The 27,635-nt window shown below is 44.0% G+C and overlaps 1 protein-coding gene across 1 annotated transcript; it reads left to right on the top strand.

Annotated features, from left to right (window-relative positions):
- Positions 1–163: 163 nt before the first annotated feature.
- SUPT7L (SPT7 like, STAGA complex gamma subunit) lies at positions 164–27,635 on the top strand. Its single transcript, XM_030195779.1, has 5 exons — positions 164–323; positions 9,486–10,111; positions 18,181–18,505; positions 23,054–23,291; positions 27,180–27,635. The coding sequence occupies exons 2-5, from the start codon at positions 9,699–9,701 to the stop codon at positions 27,434–27,436; spliced, it is 1,233 nt and encodes a 410-aa protein (XP_030051639.1). The 5' UTR covers positions 164–323; positions 9,486–9,698; the 3' UTR covers positions 27,437–27,635.

Below are 27,635 nucleotides of genomic sequence, written 5' to 3'. Positions count from 1 at the left end.
TGATACTGCAACCGCATCAGTTCCGCCCCTGCTATCCCAACCCCGGCGCGCTCCCTTTCCCCTTTGTTTCCGGAGGGAAGCTTAGAGAGCGGTGCACCTTGACGTTGACGGCGGGCTGACGTCGGGAGGGACGGGAGCATGCGCAGTACCAGATGATAATCGCCAGGAGGAGGAGGATGGAGGGACGTGGATGTGGTGGTGTTAGTTTGTAGTAAACGCTTTGAATCGCTTTTCCTGGCGCTTCTTCTCCGCGCGCCCGACCGTTGGAAGAAACCGAGGAGTTAGGGGGGGGAGGTCGGCTGCAGGGCTCTTTCTCTCTGGAGGTAATGATGTCTTTTCCCCTTTCTTTTTTCTAGCTTTTAACTCCTAAACCTAAAACCTTCAACTGGCCCCTATCCCTGATATGTCCTGTCTGTCTGTCTGTCGTACTTAGATTGTAAGCTCTATGGAGCAGGGACTGTCTCTCCATGTACAAGTGTGAAGCGCTGCCTAGGTCCGTTAGCGCTGTAGAAATGATAAGTAGTAGTAGTCTTTGGAACTGTCTTCCTAAAATTATTATTATTTATTTATTGCATTTGGTATCCCACATTTTCCCACCTATTTGCAGGCTCAATGTGGCTTACATAATTTTGTTAACAATGTCATTTGCAAGACATTGTGAATATGCACAACTCGCATATACTACTACTACTACTACTTAACATTTCTAGAGCGCTACTAGGGTTACACAGCGCTGTACAGTTTAACAAAGAAGGACAGTCCCTGCTCAAAGAGCTTACAATCTAATAGATAAGAGTGAGACAAATATAGGACAATCAAGCCATTGTGACATCACTGATGAGGTTGGCTCTTAGGCATTGGTGGAATGAGGCATTATGACATCACAATCTCAGCTCTGGTTAAATCACTGCTATATGTAATACTACTACTACTACTTAACATTTCTAGAGCGCTACTAGGGTTACGCAGCGCTGTACAATTTAACAAAGAGAGACAGTCCCTGCTCAAAGAGCTTACAATCTAATAGATAAGAGTGAGACAAATATAGGACAATCAAGCCATTGTGACATCACTGATGAGGTTGGCTCTTAGGCATTGGTGGAATGAGGCATTATGACATCACAATCTCAGCTCTGGTTAAATCACTGCTATATGTAATACTACTACTACTACTTAACATTTCTAGAGCGCTACTAGGGTTACGCAGCGCTGTACAATTTAACAAAGAGAGACAGTCCCTGCTCAAAGAGCTTACAATCTAATAGACAAGTGAACGGTCGGTCCGATAGGGGCAGTCAAATTGGGGCAGTCTGGATTCACTGAACGGTAAGGGTTAGGTGCCGAACGCAGCATTGAAGAGGTGGGCTTTAAGCAAAGACTTGAAGACGGGCAGGGAGGGGGCTTGGCGTAAGGGCTCAGGAAGGTTGTTCCAAGCATAGGGTGAGGCGAGGCAGAATGAGCGGAGCCTGGAGTTGGCGGTGGTGGAGAAGGGTACCGAGAGGAGGGATTTATCCTGTGAACGGAGGTTACGGGCGGGAACGTAAGGGAGATGAGGGTAGAAAGATAGTGAGGGGCAGCAGACTGAGTGCATTTGTAGGTAAGAAGGAGAAGCTTGAATTGAATGCGGTATCTGATCGGAAGCCAGTGACCTGAGGAGAGGGGTGATATGAGTATATCGGTTCTGGCGGAATATGAGACGTGCAGCAGAGTTCTGAACAGATTGAAGGGGGGATAGATGGCTAAGTAGGAGGCCGGTGAGGAGTAAGTTGCAGTAGTCCAGGCGAGAGGTAATGAGAGCGTGGACGAGAGTTCGGGTGGTGTGTTCAGAGAGGAAAGGGCGAATTTTGCTGATGTTAAAGAGGAAGAAGCGACAGGTCTTGGCTATCTGCTGGATATGCGCAGAGAAGGAGAGAGAGGAGTCAAAGATGACTCCGAGGTTGCGGGCAGATGAGACGGGGAGGATGAGGGTGTTATCAACTGAGATAGAAAGTGGAGGAAGAGGAGAAGTGGGTTTTGGTGGAAAGACGATAAGCTCGGTCTTGGACATGTTCAGTTTCAGGTGGCGGTTGGACATCCAGGCAGCAATGTCGGATAAGCAGGCCGATACCTATATCTATATTCAGAACTTGTGTCATAATATCTGCTTGTACGCTATGATTTCGTTTATTATGTTTGTTTTACTATCATCATGCTGACCAAGATCCTGCAATACCAAATGTTTATCTATTAACATTCCTCCACTACTCATGATGTATTGTAAGCCACTTTGAGCCTGCAAAGAGGTGGGATAAGGTGGGCTACAAATGCAATAAAATAAATAAATAAGATATCAGATACAGTTAGTATTACTACTACTACTACTTAACATTTCTAAAGCGCTACTAGGGTAACGCAGCGCTTTACAGTTTAACAAAGAAGGATAGTCCCCGATCAAAGGAGCTTACAATCTAAAGATATCAGATACAGTTAGTATTGTGCAGAGATTAAGTAGGGAAGAGAGAAGAAGGAAGGGAGTGATTAGGGTAGTTATAGAGGTGGATTTTCATAACTGAGTGGGTTGATGAGGTGAATTGGAAGAGTCCTATGTTCAGTTTTGCAAACTTTTGAAGACATATTTGTTTTAGGATACGTTCGAAAATAATCTGGGATGAAAGGGGGAAAACAGAATGAATGTGCAGTAACAAATAATATGCTTGTTTATAAGGTTTATTATGAATGATTGTCCACTGTTGTTATATTTCTTAGAATGGATGTTTTAGTTTGCTGTGCTTTTCTATCAAATTAATGGATTTCTTGTATGTTTTTTTAAAAATATATGTTATTTTTAAGATGTAAACCGTTGTTTTGTCAATGCAATTAGAAATGGTATAGTAAATAAACGATTTCCCCAGAGGTGTAGGAGGCTTTGGCACGCTTGAGATAGGAGTTTCTGCGCTGATGGTATTCGGATGCGGTGCTAGAGATCAGTACGACACGATTTAGGCGCGTTACATACAAGTAATACAACACTCTCTTGCTCCCTGCCTCATGTTTCACTTGCCTAGCCTTCCCCTCTCTCCACCTGCAAGACGTCTCCATTCTTTTATTTGTTACATTTATACCCAAAGCTGTGGATAGCGGGTCTAATCTCACAGAGTGTGGGATGTGGAATAATATATGGGAGAAGGGAAGAGACCTCAGACAGGTGAAATTCCAACACAACTGCTGGCTATACTCCTGTTAGAGCTGTCACCATGAATCAATCATTGGTCTCAAACCCACCTCCTCCCTTCCTACTACTACTACTATTTAGCATTTCTATAGCGCTACAAGGTGTACGCAGCGCCTGTGGACATATACTTTTTATGAATAATTTTGTTAACTTTATTTTTATTAAACTTTTTAACAAACATAATTTCACATTTATGAATGATAATACACAATTTGGAAATGAAAAATTATATAAACAAGCAAATACTATTTAAGTTTTATATAATTATCGACCACAAGAATAAGAAATCAATCCAAGATGTAAGATTAATCATATAATGTAAAGGAAATAATCATACATTGTAAATTATATTAATGAAGCGTCATGTCCCGAGTGATTCACTCCAAGGCTGTTAAATAGTGTACATATGGGATTAAACCACTGCATTAACCTCTTCCCTACTAAGTAGAAATTCCTCTAGCTGTTTGGGGTCAAAAAATTGAAAGTGTTTAGATTGAAACATAATTCTACAAACACAAGGAAATTTCAATAGGAAGGTAGCTCCTATTGCCCACAGTTCTTGTGCGCAAAGCCAAAAAGGCTTTACGCCTCTTCTGAGTCTCTCTTGATAAGTCTGGGTATACTCTTATTTTTGACCCCCAAAATACTGAATCCAAATGTCTTAAAGAAAGTCTCAGTACTGCATCCCGATCCATTTCTAAAGCAAATGTTGCTCTTTTCGTTACACCTTCTAAAGATGATTCCAAAAAGGTAGTCAGATTCATCACTGCACCACCTTGAGGAAGGTTTCCTGACTCCACTCTAGAATCAGTTGGCAAATAAAACGCTCTCGTTATTGGTGGTAGTGAATTTTCTGACATGCCCAATATTTCCACAAGATATTTTTTACTCATTTGTACATAAGAGGCGAACTAGGAAAATTTATTAGCCTCAAGTTAAATCTCTTGGACTGATTTTCCAGATATTCCAGCCTTCGGAGAGTAAAATTCTTATCTTTAATCAATGTTTGACCCACAAGTTCCATTTTTTTTGTTCGTTCAGTAAGAGATTTTACTTCCGCAGCTTGATGTTCAGTCTTTTGCAATTGGGCTAATGCAGTTTCTGATAAGGTCTTAATAATTACAGCATTTTTAGTTACCACAGTTTGTAGGGAGGAATGTGCAGTAAAGGTTAAGTCCCATAGTGACTCTAGCGTCACTACGGCTGGCTTTTCCATTTTCTCCAATGTCAATTCAGGAAGGGGTGCTTTAACAGCATTTTCCAGAATACTCACTGTCTGTGCTAACAGTACAGGAGCCGATGTCGCTTCTGGAGCTCCCAAGCTGTCGTCCCTCTGATCTCCCCTTTTCTCCAAAAGGCTCCCTCCCTGCACGCTCTGCTCTCCACTTCGGATCTGAGCTACAGGGCTCATCTGGAGACCTTCACTTCCTGGTTGTGGAGGAGCCGCACGTTCGACCGGGCTAAGGGAAGCTCCATCTACACTGTCGGCTAACGCCAAAGCGCCAGCCTCAGCTACCGGAGTAGAAATCTTCCCTGGACCCAGCGCGACTGCAAAATCCTCCATCTTAGCCTGCCGAAGCTGACTTGTCCCGTCAGGGAGAGAGAGAACCTCTCTGACCTTGCCTCTCCTTTTCCCCATTCCAGGGTTCAGGTAAGGAGCAACTTCGTGGCGTTCACAGAGAAAAGTGAGACGCGACTGGCAACGCTTCTCATACCGTCGCCATCTTGGATCCTCTGGCCCCGGCTCATTCTCATGAATAATTTTTATAAGGTATGCTGTGTCAACTGTGAGTCACACAACCACTTAGCTCATTACACCTTCGGTAATGGGGTTCCCTGCCCAACAGATCCGTTTCGCCGGAGGGGCTTCTTCAGGGGAAAGCAAACACCCAATTTAGCCGCACTGCTGAAGCGGCAATGTAGCAATCCTACAAAAGTAGCAAGTGATTAGTGAATCTACCATGCCCCATCAAACACACATAACCCCACGGACGACCTGAAAAGAAACACTTACATTCCAATCAGACTCCACAGACAGACTCGAAGTCGGGCAGCTAGGTGTCCATGGACACAGATTGGCCGTTTTTATATACTCGACGGCCAATCGTGGACAGACACCACCCTGGTCTGTCATGGACGGCTATGCCAAAAAACCCGGCCACTGGTGGGCGGAGTTACGCGCCCACGTTTGAATAGGTAACAACATGGACGTCCAAACACACAACTCTACTCAAAGACCGAATCAACAAAACAAGACAAAAAAACAACCAACCCATACCATACATGCTCCACAGATTTACCACCCCCACACACGCAGGGGAAGGGGGAATTGTACAACAGATAGTTTGGAAATACTACGTGTTGGAATTGGGAGAGATTTAAACTTGATAAATGATTAGCTCTCAACTGTTCCACACTGTGTGTATGAAGTAATAAATCAAAAGAATCTCTACTAAAAGATGTGTAATATGTGAATCAAAAAAAGAATCCACTAAGTTAATCAAAAATGAATCAAACAAGTAAAAAAAAATACAGTCCAGTCAATTTTGTTGTTAAGGCCATGGGGTTCCACCGACTGTAGACGGAAGATCCACCTCTGTTCGAGCTGAAGCAGACGTCTGTCAGGATTACCTCCTCGTTTCTTAGAGAGCACACGATCTGACAGAAAAATCTTCCACTAGGAGTGAAGACCAACGATCTGGAAGCTTAATCTTCATGACACTCTGAGACATTTTCACCCAATTGCTATTGGGTTCATTGAAATATTTTATTGTTATTGTGTTTCTATAGAAGTAGAGAAAATGAAGGCAGATAAAGACCATAAGGTCTGTCTTGTCTGCCCATTCATACCATCTACTATCCTGTCCTCTCCCTTAGAGATCCTTTGTGCTTGACCATGATTTGTTGAAATTCAGGTACAGTCTAGAAAGCTAATGGATACCAGCTTTTATCCCATTCTTCATTAGTTTGACTGATTGGCTGTACTGGGATTCAAACCAGCAACCTTAAGTTCTAGAGACAGATTGTACCTATAAAGAAGATGACACATTTATGAAGCATGTACATAGAGCTAGCTGTACTCAAAATCATGAGAGAGGCATCGAGATACTCAAGGACCTATAGAAGTTTTCAGAGAACCTTAGGGGTGAATTCTATATATGGCACTGAAAAAAATGCTATACTTTAAGCCACACTTAAAGTTAGGCGTGGTTTATAGAATAGCGCTTACACCCGGGAATCGTGCCTAACTTTAGGTGCGGCTATTTGCACCAACTGAAACATGGTACAAATCTATGCGCCTAAATTAAGTGCGTATCCCTCCTCATTCTATAACAATGCGTGGAAATTATTATTAGGATTTATTTACCGCCTTTTTGAAGGAATTCACTCAAGGCAGTGTACAGTAAGAATAGATCAAACATGAGCAGGAGGCAATTAGAGCAGTAAAAATATTCGAACAACAATACAAAGTATGGCATGGTATACTACTTGCAATGACAACACAATATATACTAGAACATTATAATTGGTAGTGAGGGGTAAGGCAAAGTTGTAACACATAGATGAGTAAGAAAGTAGGAAGAATTAGAAAGTAAGGTGATTGATTTGAAGAAAGTTGCACGTGAGCAGTGGCGTTCCTAGGGGCGCTGACACCCGGGGCGGATCGCCGATGCGCCCCCCCCCCCCGTGCAGTGCGCCCCCCCCCCCGGCGAAAGAACCCCCTCACCTCCGGGGGCCCGCCGCGGGGGGGGGGGGGGTGCCGCGCGCCGGTCAGCGTCGTTCGTTTCCATGCTCCCTCTGCCCCGGAACAGGTTACTTCTTGTTCCGAGGCAGAGGGAGCATGAAAACGAACAACGCTGACCGGCGCGCGGCACCCCCCCCCCCCCCCCAGCGGCGTGCACCCGGGGCGGACCGCCCCCACCGCCCCCCCCCTTGGTACGCCACTGCACGTGAGGTCAGAGAGATGGTTAAATATTATCTCAGCTAGGGTAGGAATGGATGAACATGTCCCGCTGCAGTTTGTGCAGCCCGAGTCAATTCTTGTGTGTGTGAGTGAGACTAACAAGTTAGTTACTTCTTCCGTTAAAGGCTTGGTTGAAGAGCCAAGCTTTAACCTGCTTCCTGAAGTAGAGGTAGTCTTGCGTTAAGCGGAGCTTAACACAAGCTAGGAACGCCCCCATTCCGCACATGACGCTCCCATTTCCACGTCCCCTTCTTGTGCTTGCATGTAAAATTTATGTGTGTATATTTCAATTAAATCTAATTAGTGCCAATTAGTTAAGCTAATTCTTCACGCTAATTAGCTTAATTGGCGCAGGCAATTTTTAGCAACTTTTATAGAATTAGGGGATAATTCTCAAAAGATTTCTTGAATGTAGGCATGGGGATGATGAGCACTAAGTGTGAATTTTATGTCGGTAATTAGATGCCTAGTTGCTGTTATAGAATTCTAGCACATGCACATACGCTAACTCGAAGGCTGGTGTAAAGCCTGCAACTAAGTGTATCAATCAAGGTGTAACTCGTGGTATTCTATAGCACACATGCATAAGTTCTAGGTACGCTCCTGACCTGTCCATGTCCCCTTTTTATTTTTGCACCATGGATTTTCCACATACAATTTGTAGAATCCTGAATAAGGGCAGTTAAGCATGGAACTGCTAATTAGTGCCAGTTAGCACTAGTTAAGATCAATTATAGCCAATAATTGGTTAATGTCGATTAGCTAATTGTTATATTAAGCGCATAACTGACACTATTCTATGGCTTGCGCTCACAGCTTTGCATGCTAAGTATACAATTGTGCCTGTAAGTTTATAGAATTAGAGGGTTAGCCCTCTAGTGTGAGGTTTTCCAGGATTCAGACTCATAATTCTGTATACCAGAGACTGGAGACTGAGCCCATATGCCAGGCCCCCTCCCTGCCCATCTTCAAATCCTTGCTCAAAGCCCACCTCTTCAATGTCGCCTTCGGCACTTAACCACCATACGTCTATTCAAGAAATCTAGACTGCCCCAACTTGACATTTTGTCCTTTAGATTGTAAGCTCCTTGAGCAGGGACTGTCCTTCTTTGTTAAACTGTACAGCGCTGCGTAACCCTAGTAGCGCTCTAGAAATGTTAAGTAGTAGTAGTAGTAATACCAGAGACTGGAGATTTGAAACTGAGCCATAGGAGTCACTTACACATTTAGTAATCTCTTTTTAATAATGCCCAGTCTGTTTCACCATTGTGGTTTGGTGGATGTCGTAAACCCCCCCAACTGCTCTATCCCTCCCATTCATTCAACGTTTCTATCCTAATTGCTGTGATGGAATTCTTTTGTTTTGATATATTTTGTACTGTATTATTGCAGTCCCCCATTGTTTATCTTTTCCCTACCAGGCCTCATTGTAACTCTCCAGTCTTAGTTTTCAGACTCTTGGCATTTACATACAGACACGTGTTATTTTTATTCTTTTCACATTCTGCTTTTTAGCACTTGATGCCTGTAATTCGGAATCGTCTTTTTTTCATATCCTCTCTTTCTGGACACTAATTTCCCTTGGTGTACTGTCAGCTTACCATTTTGCATTTTTACTGTTTGTATGCCTCAGTGATCCTGCATCAAGTTCTCCTTTCCCAGGCTTCTTCTTTTATATATAACATTAGTTTCAGTGACAGGTTCTAGATGCTTTTTGCAAGATTCTATTTGCATAGAAACATAGCAGTGCACACCTTTAAAGAGAGAGTGGTGGATGCTTGGAATGCCCTCCCGCGGGAGGTGGTGGAGATGAAAGCAGTAATGGAGTTCAAACATGCGTGGGATAAACATAGAGGAATCCTGTTCAGAAGGAATGGATCCTCAGAATCTTAGCTGAGATTGGGTGGCAGAGCCGATGGTGGGAGGCGGGGGTAGTGCTGGGCAGACTTCTACGGTCTGTGCCTGAAAAGGACAGATACAAATCAAGGTAAGGTATACACAGAAAGTGGCACATATGAGTTTATCTTGTTGGGCAGACTGGATAGACCGTGTAGGTCTTTTTCTGCCGTCATCTACTATGTTACTATGTATTTGTTTATAGAAATAGAAGACAACAAGCACATTGTAGTTTTTGCACTGCGTAGCTTGTGACTAGCTTATGAGGGTTAAAAATAGCTCTGGAAAGCTCATCACACTGAGAGCACCAAGCATCTGATAAGCAAATTGTTTTGCATTTGCTCTGTTATGCATGCACTTTCAATTAGGAATGGTCACCAGAAATTTATAGCTGTTTATTACTTTTCTTTCTAGGAAACAAAGCCGTCCCTGCTATCAGTATGATGAGCCTAAACTTCAGAATTACATCCATCTGAAAGGGATCTGCTTTTGGTCAATCTGATTCTGTTGGTGTTCCTGGATAGCTGTTGGAGAGACCCGGCTCCAAGTGTCTTTGGAGAAATTGGTCAATCTGTGCACTGTTGTGGATATTGTAGTTTCACATAGTCTCTAACTTGTTTCTTAACAATGTTAAAATACTGGGGAGAGATTCCTGTATCCTCTAGCCAGACCAGCAGGAGCTCTTTTGAGCTGCTGCAGCGCGAGTTTCGGACGGTGGAGGTCCAGGACCCTCCACTGCATCAGCCCTCTGCACAGAAGCCGCGACCCACTACCATGCTGGACATCCCCTCTGAGCCTTGCAGCCTAACCATCCACACCATTCAGCTCATTCAGCATACCCGGCGCCTGCGTAGCCTTATTGCTGCCACCCAGGCACAGGGCCAGCAACAAACTGAGGGAATAAAAACTGAGGAGAGTGAACCACTGCCGTCCCGCCCCATCTCCCCTTCTCTTCCTGATGATCTGCTACCCCTTGACAGCAAGATACCCCAGTTGCCCTTTCATCTGAGGCACAGCGACCCTGAGAGTGATTTCTACAGGTAGGCATGGAAGGGAGGGAGGGAGGGCGAAGAGAGACAGTCAGTGATGCACTGGAAATATATTTCGAAAGCTTGTGAGCCAGTCAAGAAGTTTCAGGTGCCTAGAAATGTTTTCCTTTACTTTTTCTCTCTCTTTTTTTAAAAATTATTGTTGCTTTTTTGCCTTATTGGGTTTGCCTTTTTATTCATCTTCTTGTTTAGAATTTTTAACATTGTTTTCTTCTTTTCCTTTACATTTGTGCTTTTCTGAATGTTAGGTACCGAGTGCCAAATTACAAGTATGTAGGTGACCTGGCTTCTAGGTAGAGGCCGGCTGAAATTACTTTTTTCAGTTGAAACAAAAACTGTCTTTGAAACTGTCTGAAAGCTTTGGGCCAAAACCGAAACTGACATGTCAAGTTTGCTTATGTGAATCAGTGAAGGCTGCCGAGGATTGTCAGAGCTTGTGGTCTGCATTCCTCTGCAATACCTACAGTATCCGAGCCAGAATATAATAATTTCAAAATAATCTCCACCCATATTAGATGTAGCTAATGAAAACCGAAACTAAAGGCCACGGTGCTTTTACAGTGGCTGACTTTGCCCAACACTTGGAGTGACAGCTGATGTCATAATTCCATCATCCTAAATTTACAGATTTTAATTCCTGCTAAGATTTTGTATCAAAAGCATTTATGTGGGGCAGTCTGTTTACCATATAAACTATTGTGCAAGATCATAACTGCATTATTTGCAATTGCAGTACAGAAAAAAAAGAATACAAAGAGTAACATTCCCCCCCCCCCCCCCATCCCTGGACTACCTTATAATCCTTGGTGGTCTAATGCTGTAGTCAGGGCAGGAGTGATGCCCATTCGTGGCAACCATTTTCAGAACAGAACTGGAATGGACAGGAGCAACTGGGGATTGCTCCTGCCCCAATTACACCCCTAGACCAGGGCTTTTCAGCCCAGTCCTCAGGGCACACCAAGTCCCACCTTGTTTTCAGGATATCCACAATGAATATGCATGAGAGAGATTGGCATGCACTTCCTCCTCGGTATGCCAATGTAGCTCATTCATATTCATTGTGGATATCCAGGAAACCCGATGAGACTTGGCTTGTCCCAAGGACTGGGTTGTGAAGAAGGCCTGCCCTAGACTGCCAGGATTGTAATATAGACCCAGGGGGCATTACGGGTACAGGGGCACTCGGGGTGGGGATCTATGAGGAGACTCCTTGCTTTGAGAGAAGGAGGGAGAGAGCCAAAGCACAAATTTTTGGCTGAAACTGAAAACATGGCCAAAAATTAAAATGACCTTTTTGTCTCAAATTGGGCAAGAAAAGGATTTTGGGCTGGATTTGGTCGGCCTCTACTGCTAGGATTTTTCCAACCCTGGTTATTGCAGTGGCGTAGCAAGGGCGAGGCGGTGTGGGCGGTCCACCTCGGGTGCACGCTGCTGGAGGGTGCAGAGAGCAGCCGCGAGCCTGTCGGCTCCGCTGGTTCCCTGCGCCCTTTGCCCCGGAACAGGTTACTTCCTGTTCCGGGGCAGAGGGAGCAGGGAGCCAGTGGAGCCGACAGGCGCGCGGCCTCCCTCTGCACCTTCCAGCAGCCAAGAATGCACCCGAGGAGGGGGGTGTCGTGCTGCACCCTGGGGGGACGGACGCCGCTGCACCCAGGGGGGTGTGCGCAGTGGCGATCCGCCCCAGGTGGCAGTCGACCTAGGAACGCCACTGGGTTATTGATACCACTTTTGGTTCCAGTGTACTAGTTGAGCAAACTTTCAGGAGCTGTGAACAGCAAACAGAAATGGAGTATTCATCAAAATTCAAAGTATGTTTACCATGGTACAAAAGGCACCATCCTTTTCTTTTTATTAGTGAAGTAAATAAAGTATATATATAATATGGCATATAGCACTCCAGTCTGTGCCAATTATAAAGGGATACATTAATTTCTAACACACAACAACCTAATTTTCAAACATAAGAAACACACTTAAATTATAGTTTACTGCACATAGTTTTATGTGGCTGAAAGTTCACTGAAATGCATATTGTGAAACAAAAGTAAATCATCGTGCACACTAAAGTCCTTACTAAGCGTTTGAAATGTATCACAGTAGATTTGAATTTGGAATTTAGATTAGATCGTTTGCCTTTCCAGTCAGACAAATGGGATTTAAACTGGCTTCTCTGATTCTTATCCCACTGCTCTAGCTGCTAGGTATTAAATTAGGTAGATTGATCTTACCATCGTAGTTTATATTTCCCTCCAAGCTTTTTTTCTTTTTTTCAGGGCATCTTTTCCTTCCTTCTATGCCAGCCCTTGTGTACTGGGGTTTTTTCCTTATCTCCTGCGCATAAGTCAGTTTCCCCCCCCCCCCCCCTTTCTTCCTGATCCTTTGTCCACTGATGAAACCTTTCCTTCCTATCTTCTGGTCCTCAAATGTTTGGAGATGCTTGTGTTCCCAGCCTTCACCTTCTGGCCCTCGTATGTTCGGAGATGCTTAACTCTTCCCCCCCCCCCCCCCCCCCCCCCCCCCCCCAATATGCTGTGTGTACTTTGTTTTCCTCTGACTTGACCCCTGCTTGTCCCCACCCACACTTATGATTGACATTGCTACTACTTATCATTTCTATAGCGCTACTAGACGTACGCAGCGCTGTACACTTGAACATGAAGAGACAGTCCCTTCTCGACAGAGCTTACAATCTAATTAGGACAAACAAGAGATAAGGGAATATTAAAGTAAGGATGATAAAATAAGGGTTCTGAACAAGTGAATAAGAGTTAGGAGTTAAAAGCAGCATCAAAAAGGTGGGCTTTTAGCTTAGATTTGAAGACGGCCAGAGATGGAGCTTGACGTACCGGCTCAGGAAGTCTATTCCAGGCATATGGTGCAGCAAGATAAAAGGAACGGAGTCTGGAGTTAGCGGTGGAGGAGAAGGGTGCAGATAAGAGAGATTTCCGGGGAGGAATGTAGGGAGAGATAAGAGTGGAGAGGTACTGAGGAGCTGCAGAGTGAATGCACTTATAGGTCAATAAGAGGACTTTGAACTGTATGCGGAAATGGATAGGAAGCCAGTGAAGTGACTTGAGGAGAGGGCTAATATGAGCATAACGACCCTGGCGGAATATTAGTCGTGCAGCAGAAGTTTGAACAGATTGAAGAGGAGAGAGATGGCTAAGTGGGAGACCTGCGAGAAGCAAGTTGCAATAGTCTAAGCGAGAGGTGATAAGAGTGTGGATGAGGGTTCTGGTAGTGTGCTCAGAAAGGAAAGGGCGAATTTTGGTGATATTATAGAGAAAGAAACGACAGGTTTTAGCAGTCTGCTGAATATGTGCAGAGAAGGCGAGGGAGGAGTCGAAGATGACCCCAAGGTTACGAGCTGATGAGAAAGGAAGGATGAGAGTGTTATCTACAGAAATAGAGAATGTGGGAGGAGGAGAGGTTGGTTTAGGGGGAAAGATAAGAAGCTGAGTCTTGGTCATGCCTAGTTTCAGATGGTGGTGAGACATCCAGGCAGCAATGTCAGACAGGTAGACTGATACTTTGGCCTGGATTTCGGCTGAGATTTCTGGTGTGGAGAGGTAGATCTGGGAGTCATCAGCATAAAGATGATACTGAAAACCATGGGATGAGATCAGAGTACCAAGGGAAGAAGTATAGATGGAGAAAAGAAGAGGTCCCAGGACATATCCCTGAGGTACACCAGCTGACAGTGGGATAGAAGTAGAGGAGGATCCACTAGAGTATAAACTAATGGTACGCTGGGAGAGATAAGAAGAAAACTAGGAAAGAACAGAGCCCTGAAATCCAAGTGAGGACAGTGTATCAAGGAGTAGGCTGTGATCAACAGTGTCAAAAGCAGCAGATAGATCGAGAAGGATGAGGATAGAATAGAGACCTTTGGATCTGGCCAGGAACAGATCCAAAGACAAGTACAAATCAAGGTAAGGTATACACATATGAGTTTATCGTGGGCAGACTAGATGGACCGTGCAGGTCTTTTTCTGCCGTCATCTACTATGTTATGTTACTATGTAGATCATTGGAGACCTTAGCAAGCACTGTTTCAGTTGAATGAAGGGGGCGAAAGCCAGATTGAAGTGGATCAAGAATAGTTTGAGATGAAAGAAAGTCAAGGCAACGGCGGTGAACGGCGTTCAAGTATCTTGGATAGGAAAGGGAGGAGGGAGATGGGGCGATAGTTGGAAGGACAGGTAGGGTCCAATGAAGGTTTTTTAAGGAGTGGTGTGATTACGGCATGTTTGAAGGCATCAGGAGCAGTCACAATGGAAAGTAAAGATTGAGGATATGACAGATAAAAGGGTTGACAGTAGGAGAGATAGTGTTAAGTAGATGGGTGGGAATAGGATCAGAGGAACAGGTACTGATTCTGTCATAACATAAGAGTTGTCCTACTGGATCAGACCAAGGGTCCATCTAGCCCAATATCCTGTTTCCAACAGTGCCCAGTCCAGTCACAAGTACCTGGCAAAGTCCCAAAAAATGGTAAGATTCCATACTACTTAACCTCAGTGGCTTTCCCCAGGCCTGTCTTAATAACTGTGTACTTTTCCTCCAGGAATTTGTCCAAGCCTTATTTTAAACCCAGCTACATTAACTGCTTTTATGCCTGCTCTGGCAATGAGTTCCAAAGCTTAACTATACGTTGATTGAAAAAAAATATTTTCTTCCTCAGTTTTTAGTGAAAGTGGAAACACAACATGAAAAATAATACGGTCCCACTTTTCAAAGCAATTTAGCCACAGACCGTTTTAAATTGTTTGGTCAGGGCTAGCCGCTAATATTCAGCAGCACTTAACCAGCTAAGTGCTGGATATCACGGTTAGCGCTGAACTCAAAGCTGGTTATGTTGGGAGCATTCTGGGGGCATAATCAGCACTTGGCCACTTGCTGATTTACAGCCCTTAAGCGGCCAGGTTAGTGCATAAATGAGACTGCATAAAAGTCTGTCCTGTTATGCAGTAATCCATGGCCGCTTAAGAGCTGAATATCCACTTAAGTGGCTGTAGTTTAACTGGCTTAAAAATAACCGGATATTCAAAGCTGGAACACGCATGGGTCTCAGCTTTGATTATTTGGGAATAATACTGTCGGCAGCAAGCAAAAATGCTCACTGCGGTTGACTGAATATTGACCCCTACAAGTCCATCTTCCATCTGTGATCTAAACCATCTGAAAGTAAACAGAATAAGAGCAAGACAAGCCTTGAAAACATTGTTCAGGTCAATGTCCACAGTACTAATATATAGTAGTAGATGACGGTAGAAAAAGACCCGCACGGTCCACCCAGTCTGCCCAACAAGATAAACTCACATGTGCCATTTTTTGTGTATACTTTACCTTGATTTGTACCTGTCATTTTCAGGGCACAGACCGTATAAGTCTGCCCAGCACTATCCCCGCCTCCCAACCACCAGCCCCGCCTCCCACCACCGGCTCTGGCACAGACCGTATAAGTCTGCCCAGCACCTTTTCCCCATTCCCTAACCCTTTGCTTCCTAAGATTACAACCAGTTAGGAGAAAAATGAAAGAAAAGAGATGCAATACTAAAATAGGAATACATGAGTGGTATAGAAGCAACTCAAACTTATACAGTGAAATAATGTAGTGGCCCTACTTAATAGTCCCAAAATGAATAAATACAAACTGCCCTCTTGAATATCCCTGCCCCTCTTCAGCCCCCCCCCCCCCCCCGATTGCCACCAATTTAATTATACAAACCAGCTGCTGTTGCCCTCTTAAGTATCCCCACCCCCTTTCATCCCCCCCCCCCCCCAATTTCCTCCAATTTAATTACACCCACTAAGCTTATCATATTTCAGCATTTCTTCCCACATCAACCTCCATTGTCTTAAAAGTGGGCTCTCCCCCAGAGTTCCAACTCATCACTATGGCTTGTGCAGCTAACCACAAACCAGAGACCAATTCCCTCTTCCTTTACCCAGCTCCAAATGTGCCCCATCCCCAAATTATACACCTTGGGATCAATGGGAGTGTTCTATAAGGCAGGGCGCTTAACTCCCATAGTGCGTATCCCAAAAGGGGACATGGCCACGGGCATGTCAGGGGTGTTCCAAAAAGTTACACATTTACTTATAAGGTACTGGGTAAGTGCACCTAACTTGGATACCCGCATTTACACAAGGTTTCAGCAGGCATAAGTCTGGTGCCCAAAGTCAGGCGTGGGAATCGGTGCTATGCGCTAGTTTATAAAGTGCGCACACCCTTTATAGAATAGCGCTTGGCACTGATTTTTTTTGGGCACCCGTTTTTAAGCGGTATTTATAGAATTCCCTCCTTTATTCAGATCCCCACCTGATCCCAAACTCTCCTCCAAAACCTCTGCACAACCACACATTCCCACAAAAAATGGTTGTACGAATGCGTCCCCCATTACCGCTGCCAGCAGAGAGCAGAATCTCTCCTCCCCATTCTTTGAAGTTGCACTAGAGTGGTGTAGACTTTGTGCAGAATTTTAAATTGAAGTTGCCTATCTTTAGTAGCTCACAAGCACCAATGTATTGATAGACCTCTGACCCCATTCCCTTTGCCCCAGTGGATAGTCCTTTCTTGTTCATGTGGCAACTCTTTCCTAACAGAGGTCTCTCCCATTGTCTTAAAAATTTCTGAAAACGTTTTTTTATATCCCAAACCTTTCAAAAGGGCTCTTTCGGGGAGGGGGGGGGGGGACGGCGATACAGTTGCGTCCGATGATGGTGTGAAGTTTCAGCCTGTCTGTGAACATTGATTCTACTTGGCTGTAAGTTAGGAAAGACCATTATCTCTATTTCCCATCTCTGAAATCTCACATTGAAGACCTAACATACACAATTATTATTATTTTTTCATGGTATGTATTTCTCTATTATCTACACATATATGATTTTTTGAGAGTATTTTTTGGATTCTGTTTTGCTGGAAGAGCAATTGTCGAAGTATATGTCTTCTTTGTATATATTGCTTGTAAACTGCCTAAAATGTTTGATAGTGCAGTATATAAACTGTGAAATAAATAGATTATCTAAGTTTATGGAAAAAGACTAAAGCCTTAATCTTTGCAGAAGCTGTTTGATTGATTTTTATACTTCTTGAAGCGTTAGGAAACTATTGTCTTACCTTGTTCATTCTCATTTGTTATCCATTTTTTAAGCCTTGATGTTTGTTAATTGTAAGTCTTATAGTTTATATTGCTTGTAATCCACCAAAAGCTATGATTTAGGTCTGGCAGGCTATAACTCTATTAAATAAACAAACATAGGTCCCTTGTTATTTGCAATGTGTAATTTTTATAATGGGATAAAATGAAAATCAAATAATTTTGGACAAGTCTGTGACCAGCAGAGGGAGATGTAGGGCAATTGATCTGATAAAACCAAATAATATTTTTGATTTTTCATTTATGTGTCAAAGACATTTAGCTGCAGGTTAATGTAACGTAATTAATTCTGTTGATCAAAGCGTTTATGAAGCAAATTGCCTCTCCTTGCCAACCTGCTGTGAGTGTAAGACCTGGGAACATTTCCTAGAATTAGCAGGACCACAGGCCTATTCCTTACAACCCTGGCGGGTATGAGGTAAACTGCAGCTATTGCTTTTAAGGGTAGCACCTAGTGACTGCCAACAGAACAGGTTTAGAAGTAGGTGGAGGGCAGTGAGGTAGCTGTACCATTTGCCACAGGACACTGCTGCAGTACGTAATCAGTGCATGGATTGGGTTATGGGAATCAAAAATAAAGGAAAATGTTAGATGAGTTGATGGTGGTGGGAGGCGGGGATAGTGCTGGGCAGACTTGTACGGTCTGTGCCCTGAAAATGACAGATACAAATCAAGGTAAGATATACACAAAAACTAGCCCATTTGAGTGTCTTGTTGGGCAGACTGGATGGACCGTGCAGGTCTTTTTCTGCCATCATCTACTATGTTACTATGAGACGTATGGGAAGGAGTAAAAAGAGGGGCTTTTGGGGGAGGATAAACTGCTAAGATTTGTTCATCTGTTTGTTTTCCACTGCACAAGGCTTGATGCCCTCTTTCTGTTGTCTGTGCCATCAGAGGGAAGGGAGAGCCTGTGACTGAGTTGAGCTGGACGTCCTGCCGGCAGCTCCTTTATCAATCAGTCGCCACAGTCTTGGCCCACGCGGGATTTGATTCTGCCAATGAAAGTGTCTTGGAGACCCTGACAGATATCGCACACGAGTACTGCTTGAAGTTCACAAAACTGCTGAGATTTGCGGTGGATCGGGAAGCCAGGCTGGGGCAGACCCCTTTCTCGGACGTCATGGAGCAGGTGTTTCATGAGATGGGCATTGGCAGTGTACTTTCCCTGCAGCAATTCTGGCAACAGCGCATTAAGGATTACCACAGCTACATGCTTCAGGTAAGAATATTTGTTCTGTTCATCTGTCGTTTCAAATAAAAAATTGAACAGCGTCAGAAGTGGGAACCAAGGCCAGGGAGTTTTAAGTTGCAACATGCATTGGATAGCGTGATAGTATAGTGTGAGTGTGGCGAAATCCTGAATCTTCGACTCCTCCCTCTCCTCCTCCGCGCATATCCAGCAGATAGCCAAGACCTGTCGCTTCTTCCTCTATAACATTAGCAAAATTCGCCCTTTCCTCTCTGTGCACACCACCCGAACTCTCGTCCACTCTCTCATTACCTCTCGCCTTGACTACTGCAACCTACTCCTCACTGGCCTCCCACTTAGCCATTTATCCCCCCTTCAGTCCGTTCAGAACTCGGTTGCACGTCTTATCTTCCGCCTGGACCGATATACTCATATCACCCCTCTCCTCAAGTCACTTCACTGGCTTCCGATCAGGTACATACAGTTCAAGCTTCTCATACTAACCTACAAATGCACTCGATCAGCCCCTCCCTACCTCTCTACCCTCATCTCCCCTTACGTTCCTACCCGTAACCTCCGCTCTCAAGACAAATCCCTCCTTTCAGTACCCTTCTCCACCACCGCCAATTCCAGGCTCCGCCCTTCTGCCTCGCCTCACCCCATGCTTGGAATAAACTCCCTGAGCCCATACGCCAAGCCCCCCTCCCTGCCCATCTTCAAATCCTTGCTCAAAGCCCACCTCTTCAATGTCGCCTTCAGCACCTAACCACTACACCTCTATTCAGGAAATCTAGGCTGCCCCAACTTGACATTTCGTCCTTTAGATTGTAAGCTCCTTTGAGCAGGGACTGTCCTTCTTTGTTAAACTGTACAGCGCTGCGTAACCCGAGTAGCGCTCTAGAAATGTTAAGTAGTAGTAGTAGTATTACATATAGCAGTGATTTAACCAGAGCTGAGATTGTGATGTCATAATGCCTCATTCCACCAATGCCTAAGAGCCAACCTCATCAGTGATGTCACAATGGCTCTACTGTCCTATACTTGGCCCACTTCCCCCCTTAGTGTGAAGAGTTTCAGTCTCTGGTATCCAGAGCTGAGATTGTGATGTCATAATGCCTCATTCCACCAATGCCTAAGAGCCAGCCTCATCAGTGATGTCACAATGGCTTGATTGTCCTATATTTGTCTCACTCTTGTCTATTAGATTGTAAGCTCCTTTGAGCAGGGACTGTCCTTCTTTGTTAAACTGTACAGCGCTGCGTAACCCGAGTAGCGCTCTAGAAATGTTAAGTAGTAGTAGTAGTAGGATGCAACATGCATTGGATAGCGTGATAGTATATTGTGAGTGTGGAGAAATCCTGAGTTCGAATCCCATTTTGCCACAGACTGTGTGACTTTGGGCACATTGCTTTATCCTCCTGTGACTTAGCTGACCTAAATGTCCTAAGTGTCATTGAAAAATACAATTGCTCTTTTCTCTTCTCCTCTTTGGAACGTATAATTACATTTTAAGAATTCAACAGGTTTTAGAAGCTGCACGTATTGACAGATGCTCTTCCAGGGACTGAAATGGGTCACCACATTTGGGGAGAAATAACTTGAAAGTGGTTTTTCACATTTCCGTGGATTCTTGCATGGAAAGAGCATCAAACCATTGAAAAAAAAGCTGAACGCGATGAATTGCTGGTTTTTCGATCTAAGCAGCTGCGTAAGCATGTATTTGCTGCCAGTGTACTTACTGGAGTGACTAAGATGCACGTTGGATCCCATGCAAGCATTACATTGAAGTAATGAAAACCCCAGGGAGACATTTTGAGAGGAATTTGTGGAGTCGAGGATTGTGTCAGAATTGAAAAAGGCATGGGATAAGCACCTGGGATCACTTAGGAAAAGGAAGAGATAGGGGTTACAGAGGATGGGCAGACTGGATGGGCCATTTGGCCTTTATCTGCCGTCATATTTCTAAATTTAAAGCCAGCCTATTCCTTTTTTCCCAGGGTCTCAGCCCACTGCACTAACCATTAGGCCACTCCTCCACTCCACATATGAGTACAAGGGCTTACAATCTAAGCTGGTACCTGAGGCAGTGGAGAGTTAAGTGATTTGCCTGAGGTCACAAAGGGGGGGGGGGGGGGAATTCTGTAAATAATGTTCAGAAATGGGCACTGAAAAAAATTGACGTTAAACACTATTCTATAAAGGATGCACACCCTTTATCGAATAGTGTGTAGCGCAGATTCCCATATCTATCTCTGGGTGCCAGACTTGCGCCTGCTGAAATCTGGTGTAAATGCTGGCACTCAAGTTAGGCATACTTACCCAGTATTCTATAAGTGTGTAACTTTTCGGAACACCTATGCCCCTCCCATGGCCATGTCCCCTTTTTGGATACGCTCTATGGAAGTGTGCAGCCAGATGACTGCGCAGATTTTAATGAGTGCCTGTTAATATCATTAATTGGTGGTTGGCTCCCAATTATTGATGGATAAGAGCTCGTTAACCAATCGGTTTACGTGCACATCTTGGCGGCTTGCTCAAATTTGGGTACCATATGTAAAATTCAGGGAAAAGAGTGTTGTGGGGGAAGACTTTCCTACTTTACATAACATATATACATAGTAGATGACGGCAGAAAAAGACCTGCACGGTCCATCCAGTCTGTCCAACAAGATAAACTCATATGTGCTACTTTTTGTGTATACCTTACCTTGTTTTGTACCTGTCCTCTTTAGGGCACAGACCATATAAGTCTGCCCAGCACTATCCCCGCCTCCCAACCACCAGCCCCGCCTCCCACCACCGGCTCTGGCTACTTTGCAGCCTGTTGCTCTACTGCCAGTCTGCTCTTTCAGACAGCTGCTGATGGGGGGGGGGGGGGGGTCTGTTTCTCAGCTTACCTGTGATTGAAAACTGCAGCTACAGTAAAACATGCATACTTTTACCCGCATTTAAAGGGGGTTTTCATTTGGGCATCTTGCAGTTGGAGGAAGAAAATAACACAAGTACATCACATTTTGAAAAGTTCATTTTGCTTTTCCTCAGTTACCTGCACAAAAAAGCAGGAGCAAAGTATGTAGGCAGTTTCAATGCATGCACCTTACCCTGATTTTCTAATCTAATTCACAGTTTATATATCGCACTTGTTCCAACAAGAAGCTCCTGGGGGTTTACAGTTCAAGAACCCATATATTTATTTATTTATTAGGATTTATTTACTGCCTTTTTGAAGGAGTTCACTCAAAGGAGTGGGGAATAAATAAGTTAGTCTAAAAAAAATAACTAATTAATCAAATTTTAAAAAGTTCTCAACTTCTTATGTCACCGCCTATAGTCTAGTTCTAAGCGAACTAGACCAGATGAGTTATTCCACACAGTAATAACTTGACGTTTGGACCATATGTTCTTAAAGACTGGATGCTTCAATAATGAGCTAGCATGAACTTTGACAGAATTATAAAAGGAACTAGGAAAAAATGCCCGTTTCTGAGCGGAATGAAACGGGCGCTAGCAAGGGGCCCCCTCCCTCCGTCCCTCGAAGCTACTTGCCTTGTTCGCTGTGGGCCGTTTCGGCCCTCGAGTGTCAATAGCTCCGCCCTCGACGTCATGACGTTTTGACGCGTCATGACGTTTTGACGCGAGGGCGGTGCAGACACTCCAGGGCACACCGGATATCTCGGGCGCCTCAACTTCCGTGGAGGCTTCAGAACGTTGGGGTTGCCTTTTATATATATAGATGAGAAAAAAAAGTTGAACTAACAATTCAGAAGTGTTCCCATGTAACAGCTGAAAAACTAAACACGCAGTTTTAAAGGTAATTCGCTCACATATACAGACCCAAAGGTAAATCACGGGTGTGGTTTTCTTTTGAAAATTCAGGTCAAGTCCATACCCTATAATTTACAGCTAGGCAGCCTGTTCCACGTTGACCCCACGCAGTCAGGCTAGTTCTCCTGTGAGCTGCTGGTATGGCCTGTTTAAAAATCCTTGGAGAGAGAGTTGGGGGGGGGGGGGGGGGGGAAGGGTCTGTTGAAGGAGGCCTGTGAACAAGGCTGAACTTCTTCTGTGTTCCATAAACCCATTTACTCTCGGAGAGGAATCTAGTGAGTATCTTCAAATGCAGCCCTGATGGCAGTAGCCATATTTTCTATATAGATCAATCAGCTGACTAATTTGCATGAATAAGGATCTCAGCAAATGAAATAATGGGGAAGAGGCAGCTAGTTAATTCCCTCAATACAGAAGAAGATAAACTACAAATATGCAAATCCCTGTCGTCTGATTGGCTCGTGCCACCACCACTGCACTGGTCAGATTTTGCTAATCTTAGATGCAGGGTCAGCTCGAGGGCTGTGGTGCCCTGAGCCAATTTTTGTGAGAGCAGAGGAACATGCTCTCACTGCTGTGAAGGGTGAGCCAGTGTCACAGGGTTTTGTCCGTTTTAAGCTGCGCCCTGAGCAGTGCCTTACCATCATGCCTTAAGCTGGCTCTTTTTAGTTACATTTCAGTGGCGTAATCTTCTCAAGCATTCCTGTCTACTTACACTTACATCTTAATATTTAAAAAATAATTCTATGACAGGTCAGCAAGCAGCTATCTGAAGAGTATGAGAACATCGTTCACCCGGAAAAAGTGACAGAGGACCTGAAACCTGTGAAGATCAAGGAGGAGCCTGTCAGTGATATCACCTTTCCCATCAATGAGGAGCTTGAGGGAGACTTGGCTTCTGGGGACCAGTCCCTGCCTGTGGGAGTCCTGGGGGCCCAGAGTGAGAGGTTTACTGCCAACCTGGAAGTGGAGGCATCACCGCAGGCTTCAGGTATGGGACCAGCTGGCTGCATGCTCTCGGCACCCATGCATTTCTCAAAAAGGCTTTATGATGTGAGCATTCCTCAGAGGCTGCCACTCAGCCTGGAAGTAGAGGAGAGAGGTAGCGATATCATCTTTGAGAGGCACTGTGTGTGTGTAAAACTATAATGCCTGATAGTCAAAGAAGTTATGCTCCTAACTTTGAGAGTCATGCTCCTCTGCTATCTTCTTTGAAAATTTGCAAGGGCCGAGTGCATAGATTGTACTCAAAATTACACTAAACTACTAAACTTAGAAGCATAAAATGTGGGTAGCATTCAGGGCTGTGGAGTCGGAAGCAGTGTTGGGCGGTTGGAATTGGTAGAAATGTACAGAGTACTCTGACTCCAGCTTCAAAATTAAGAAAAAAAATTATAATGGTAAATTTATCATTTTATACTTACATATATATCTGTTTTTGTCCTGGATCTAAGGTAAATAATCAGTTATATTTACCAGTACTGTAGACCCAGAACAAAAAAGTTAAAGCCTTATATCAGTAGGTATTGCAGTTGAAGGTTTGCTGTACTAACTCCACATCTGTTCTGGCGACATGGGTGAATTTAGACCACACCTTCAAACAGGATGGAGTCTGTCTAGAGGGCAGCTGTTAAAATGGCCAGTAGTTTTGTCATAAAGCGTATGGGGCAGATATAAGGATCTCAGTGGGATCTTAGAAAAAAGGTGGGAGATGGGAGATAGGATAGAGATGTTTATATACTTCTGTGACATAAATGCATAGAAGGTGAGTCTCTTTCAACCAAAAGGAAGCTCTAGAATGAGAGGGCATAGGATGAAGGTGAAAAGAGACAGACTCAGGACTAACCTAAGGAAATATTTCTTTATGAAAGGGTGGTGAATTCATGGAAAACCTCCTGGTGAAGGTGGTGGAGACAGACTGCAACTGAATTCAAGAAAGCTTGGAACAAATATATAGGATCTCAAAGGGATAGTAGGTGGCATGGATGGGCAGACTGGAGAGCCCATATGGTCTTTCCTTCGTGCCCATATCAGACCAGTCCAGACCAATGGGTTGTGTCCGTTTATCAGCAGATGGAGACAGAGAAAATATAGTTCCAAGTAATTTACTCCTTAAGTGTATCGTGCAGCCTGAAATGCTCAGTGTTTTTCTCTGTCTCCAAGTGGATGGTAGCGGATTGTGCAACTGCTCTGTGGTGCTTCTCTGGCAGCTCCTGACCTGGTTCATCTGGGTGTCAGTTGAGCAGCACCCTGTCTCCGACAGCGGCCAAAGAACAAACAAACATTTCGTCTTCCAGGTTTACAGATATTTCATTAAGTTTTTCTGACTCTTGAGCCTCGAATACCTTGTCCGGCACCGGTATCCCTCCCAAATCTTCCGCGGTGAAGACCGAGGCAAATAACTCATTTAGTTTTTCTGCTATTTCTTTGTCTTCCTTGATTGCCCCTTTTACACCCTGGTCATCCAGCGGGCCAACCGATTCTTTTGCCGGCTTCTTGCTTTTAATGTATCTAAAAAAATATTTACTATCAGTTTTCGCCTCTAACGCTGTCTTTCTTTCAAAATCCCTCTTGGCCTTTCTTATCAGCTCTTTGCATCTGACTTGACATTTCTTATGCCGCTTCTTACTTTCTTCATTCGGTAGCAGCTACTAGTAATCATATCAAATGTATTACAACGAGCTTATTAGTATTAAAGTGAGAACCTACCTTTAACGTTCAAAATATTCCGGGAGGTGTGGAGCATGAGAACAATTTCTCTATGGAGCAGACTGCTTGCATTTTTTAATAGTGTTTGCATGTGTTTGTTAAATGTGCCATGTACATATTTCACATGTAAAAGTAGTGTGAAAAATTTGTTGTGGGACATTCGTTAATAGAATCTGCACGTGATTTGTAGTAGTAGTTTGTGAAGTGTGCTATGTACGTATACTATATATGTGGGTGTGTGTCCCATACATAAGTGTTCTCTCTGCGTGTATGTGTTTGTGTCCTGCATGTAACAGCACTGCTACAGTCATGGAACCTGTGATGGCGATTGTTGCCTTTTTTCCCTGGGCATGCATATAATATTGGCGTTTACTGCGAGACTGTTCTACGCATGTGCTATGCACTTTGCCTACTGAGCCACTTGCAGAATTTCCCCACCTCTCATTTGTATCCAATTCCCTTTGAGCATTGACTGCTGTTTCAAAATCGTAAGTTCAACTGCAGATATAGGTGACTTTTGAGCGTCAGACCCTCAGTCTCTATCAGGTCATACATCTCCTGACTCCGTGCTATATCTGTATGTCAGTTGAGTATGAGCCATGTTATAAATTTGATCTTTTCCATGGTCCATGTTCTTTGCTGTGTATAATGAGAACACCATTGCTTGGGTAATCGAAATACTGAACATTCCAGGCCGCATGATATACTTAAGGTGTGAATTACTTGGAACTACTTTTTCTCTGTCTCCCTACGCTGGTAGACGGACACAACCCATTGGTCTGGACTGGTAGGACTAAAGGAAAGAAAATTATCAGGTAAGGCATCATTTTTCCTTTTTTTTTGTTTCATAGAAAAGGGGCTTAGCACCGATTTTCATCACTAGGCTCATAAATCTAGGCAAATGAATGGCAGGCCTAAATTTTATAAGCATATTTTAAGAATAATTTTCAGTTGAAAACTTAGGCTTCTAAGTTTGGTAGGCCTAAATATAGGAGCTAAGCTGTGTTTTTTTTTTTTTTTTAATATCGGACCCAAAGTTGTTTTAAATAATTAAGTACAATGTAATGCTTGGCGCTTACAGATCAGAAGGGAAGGCTCTGGATGTAGGAGAGCTATAAACTTGTGTCTGTTGCAGAGGAGCAAGACCAGGTTTCATAGTGTAGGCCTCATATACCAAGACAGATCTCATTCAAATGGAAAGGCCCTTTTGTTTCAGGTTAAAACTGTAATAGCTCAAAAGTCTGTTGTCTTAATCTGTACTTGCAGACTAGACCTATCCAAATTTATAACCCATTAGAATTTTATAGTTTCCAGCTATGCTGAATAGAAGTACTATATTGATATTCTAGTTTTGTTTATTTCTGGTAGCAGATATTAAGGTATATTAAGGTAAGCAAGAATGTGCTCAACTAATAGAGGTTCCTTAGCGTCCCTCCGGACCGGACCAGGATTGGACTGATGGGTTGTGCTCGCCTACCAGCAGGTGGAGACTGAGATCAGTCCAATCCTGGTCCGGTCCGGAGGGACTAAAGGAAAGCAAATTAGCAGGTAAGATCTAATTTCTCCTTACTCTACTGATTCCTGCCACAGCCTGGCTTGGATTGTTGTGAAAACGGTATTCCCTCTTGGGGAGAAGGGGGACCCAGCTGGGTGCGCAGGTACCAGATTGTGGAGGGAATCCTGGCCAAGGACTGTCACTGCAATGGCTTGGCAGGAGAGGGATTAAAATAAGGGAAAAATCCCCTGAGCAGTTATTAATAAAGGCTTATGATTTCACAACCCCGGAAGGTCTGCTTCTGATTGATCTAAAAAAAAAAAACAAACCTGCTGAATCAAAACAAGATCTCTGAATTTGGCATCTAATGGTATCCGCTGTATTTCTGTACAGTATTCCTAGATAAAAATATAACACTTCTCAGAGCTGTCACATTCCATATTGAAAATAACATTTGATAGTTCCCTCTTGGCATTAAATCTCTGCTACCTTGTTCTCCAGCACAAGCTAGTACCCAACTCATTTAATTTACAGTCTGTCGTGGTGGTTGGAGATTGGGTACTGGTGCACTAAAACCACGCCCGCCCTCTTCCTTGCTGTTTTCCTTTGGGCTGTATAAGTGACTCTGCCCTCCACACCTTCCCACACTTCACTGTCTTCTCCTCTCGTTTCCAGGTGCAGAGGTGAATTCTTCGCCACTCTGGAACTTGGCACAGGTGAAAATGGAGCCACAGGAGAACGAGGAAGGGCCCGGGCCCGGTGTCTTGGGCAGTGACGTGTTTGAAGAGCCCATGTCTGCCATGAGTGATGCGGCCATGCGGCAGACGCCCAACGGCTCAGAAGGCAGCTACGGATCCCACTCGCCAGACAGTTTGATGGGCTCGTCCCCAGTCTTCAATCAGCGCCCCAAAAAAAAGATGAGGAGGACATAGGCACCATTTCCGAAGGTGGGCCTGAATGAGATTTGTCTTTGTTTTGAAAAGACTTTTTCTTTGTATTGTCTCAGCTTGACTTTTTCAGTTTATTTGGTGACTTTTCATTGAGGAGAAGAGTATTTTTCTAAGCCATGGAATTATTTTTAATATTAAGATACAAATGCAAGCCACATTTATGTGATTTTGTACATAATAA

Source organism: Microcaecilia unicolor, chromosome 3 (genome assembly GCF_901765095.1).
Source record: "Microcaecilia unicolor chromosome 3, aMicUni1.1, whole genome shotgun sequence".
Classification (NCBI taxonomy): Eukaryota; Metazoa; Chordata; class Amphibia; order Gymnophiona; family Siphonopidae; genus Microcaecilia; species Microcaecilia unicolor.
This window is presented reverse-complemented; position numbering and strand designations above follow the sequence as displayed.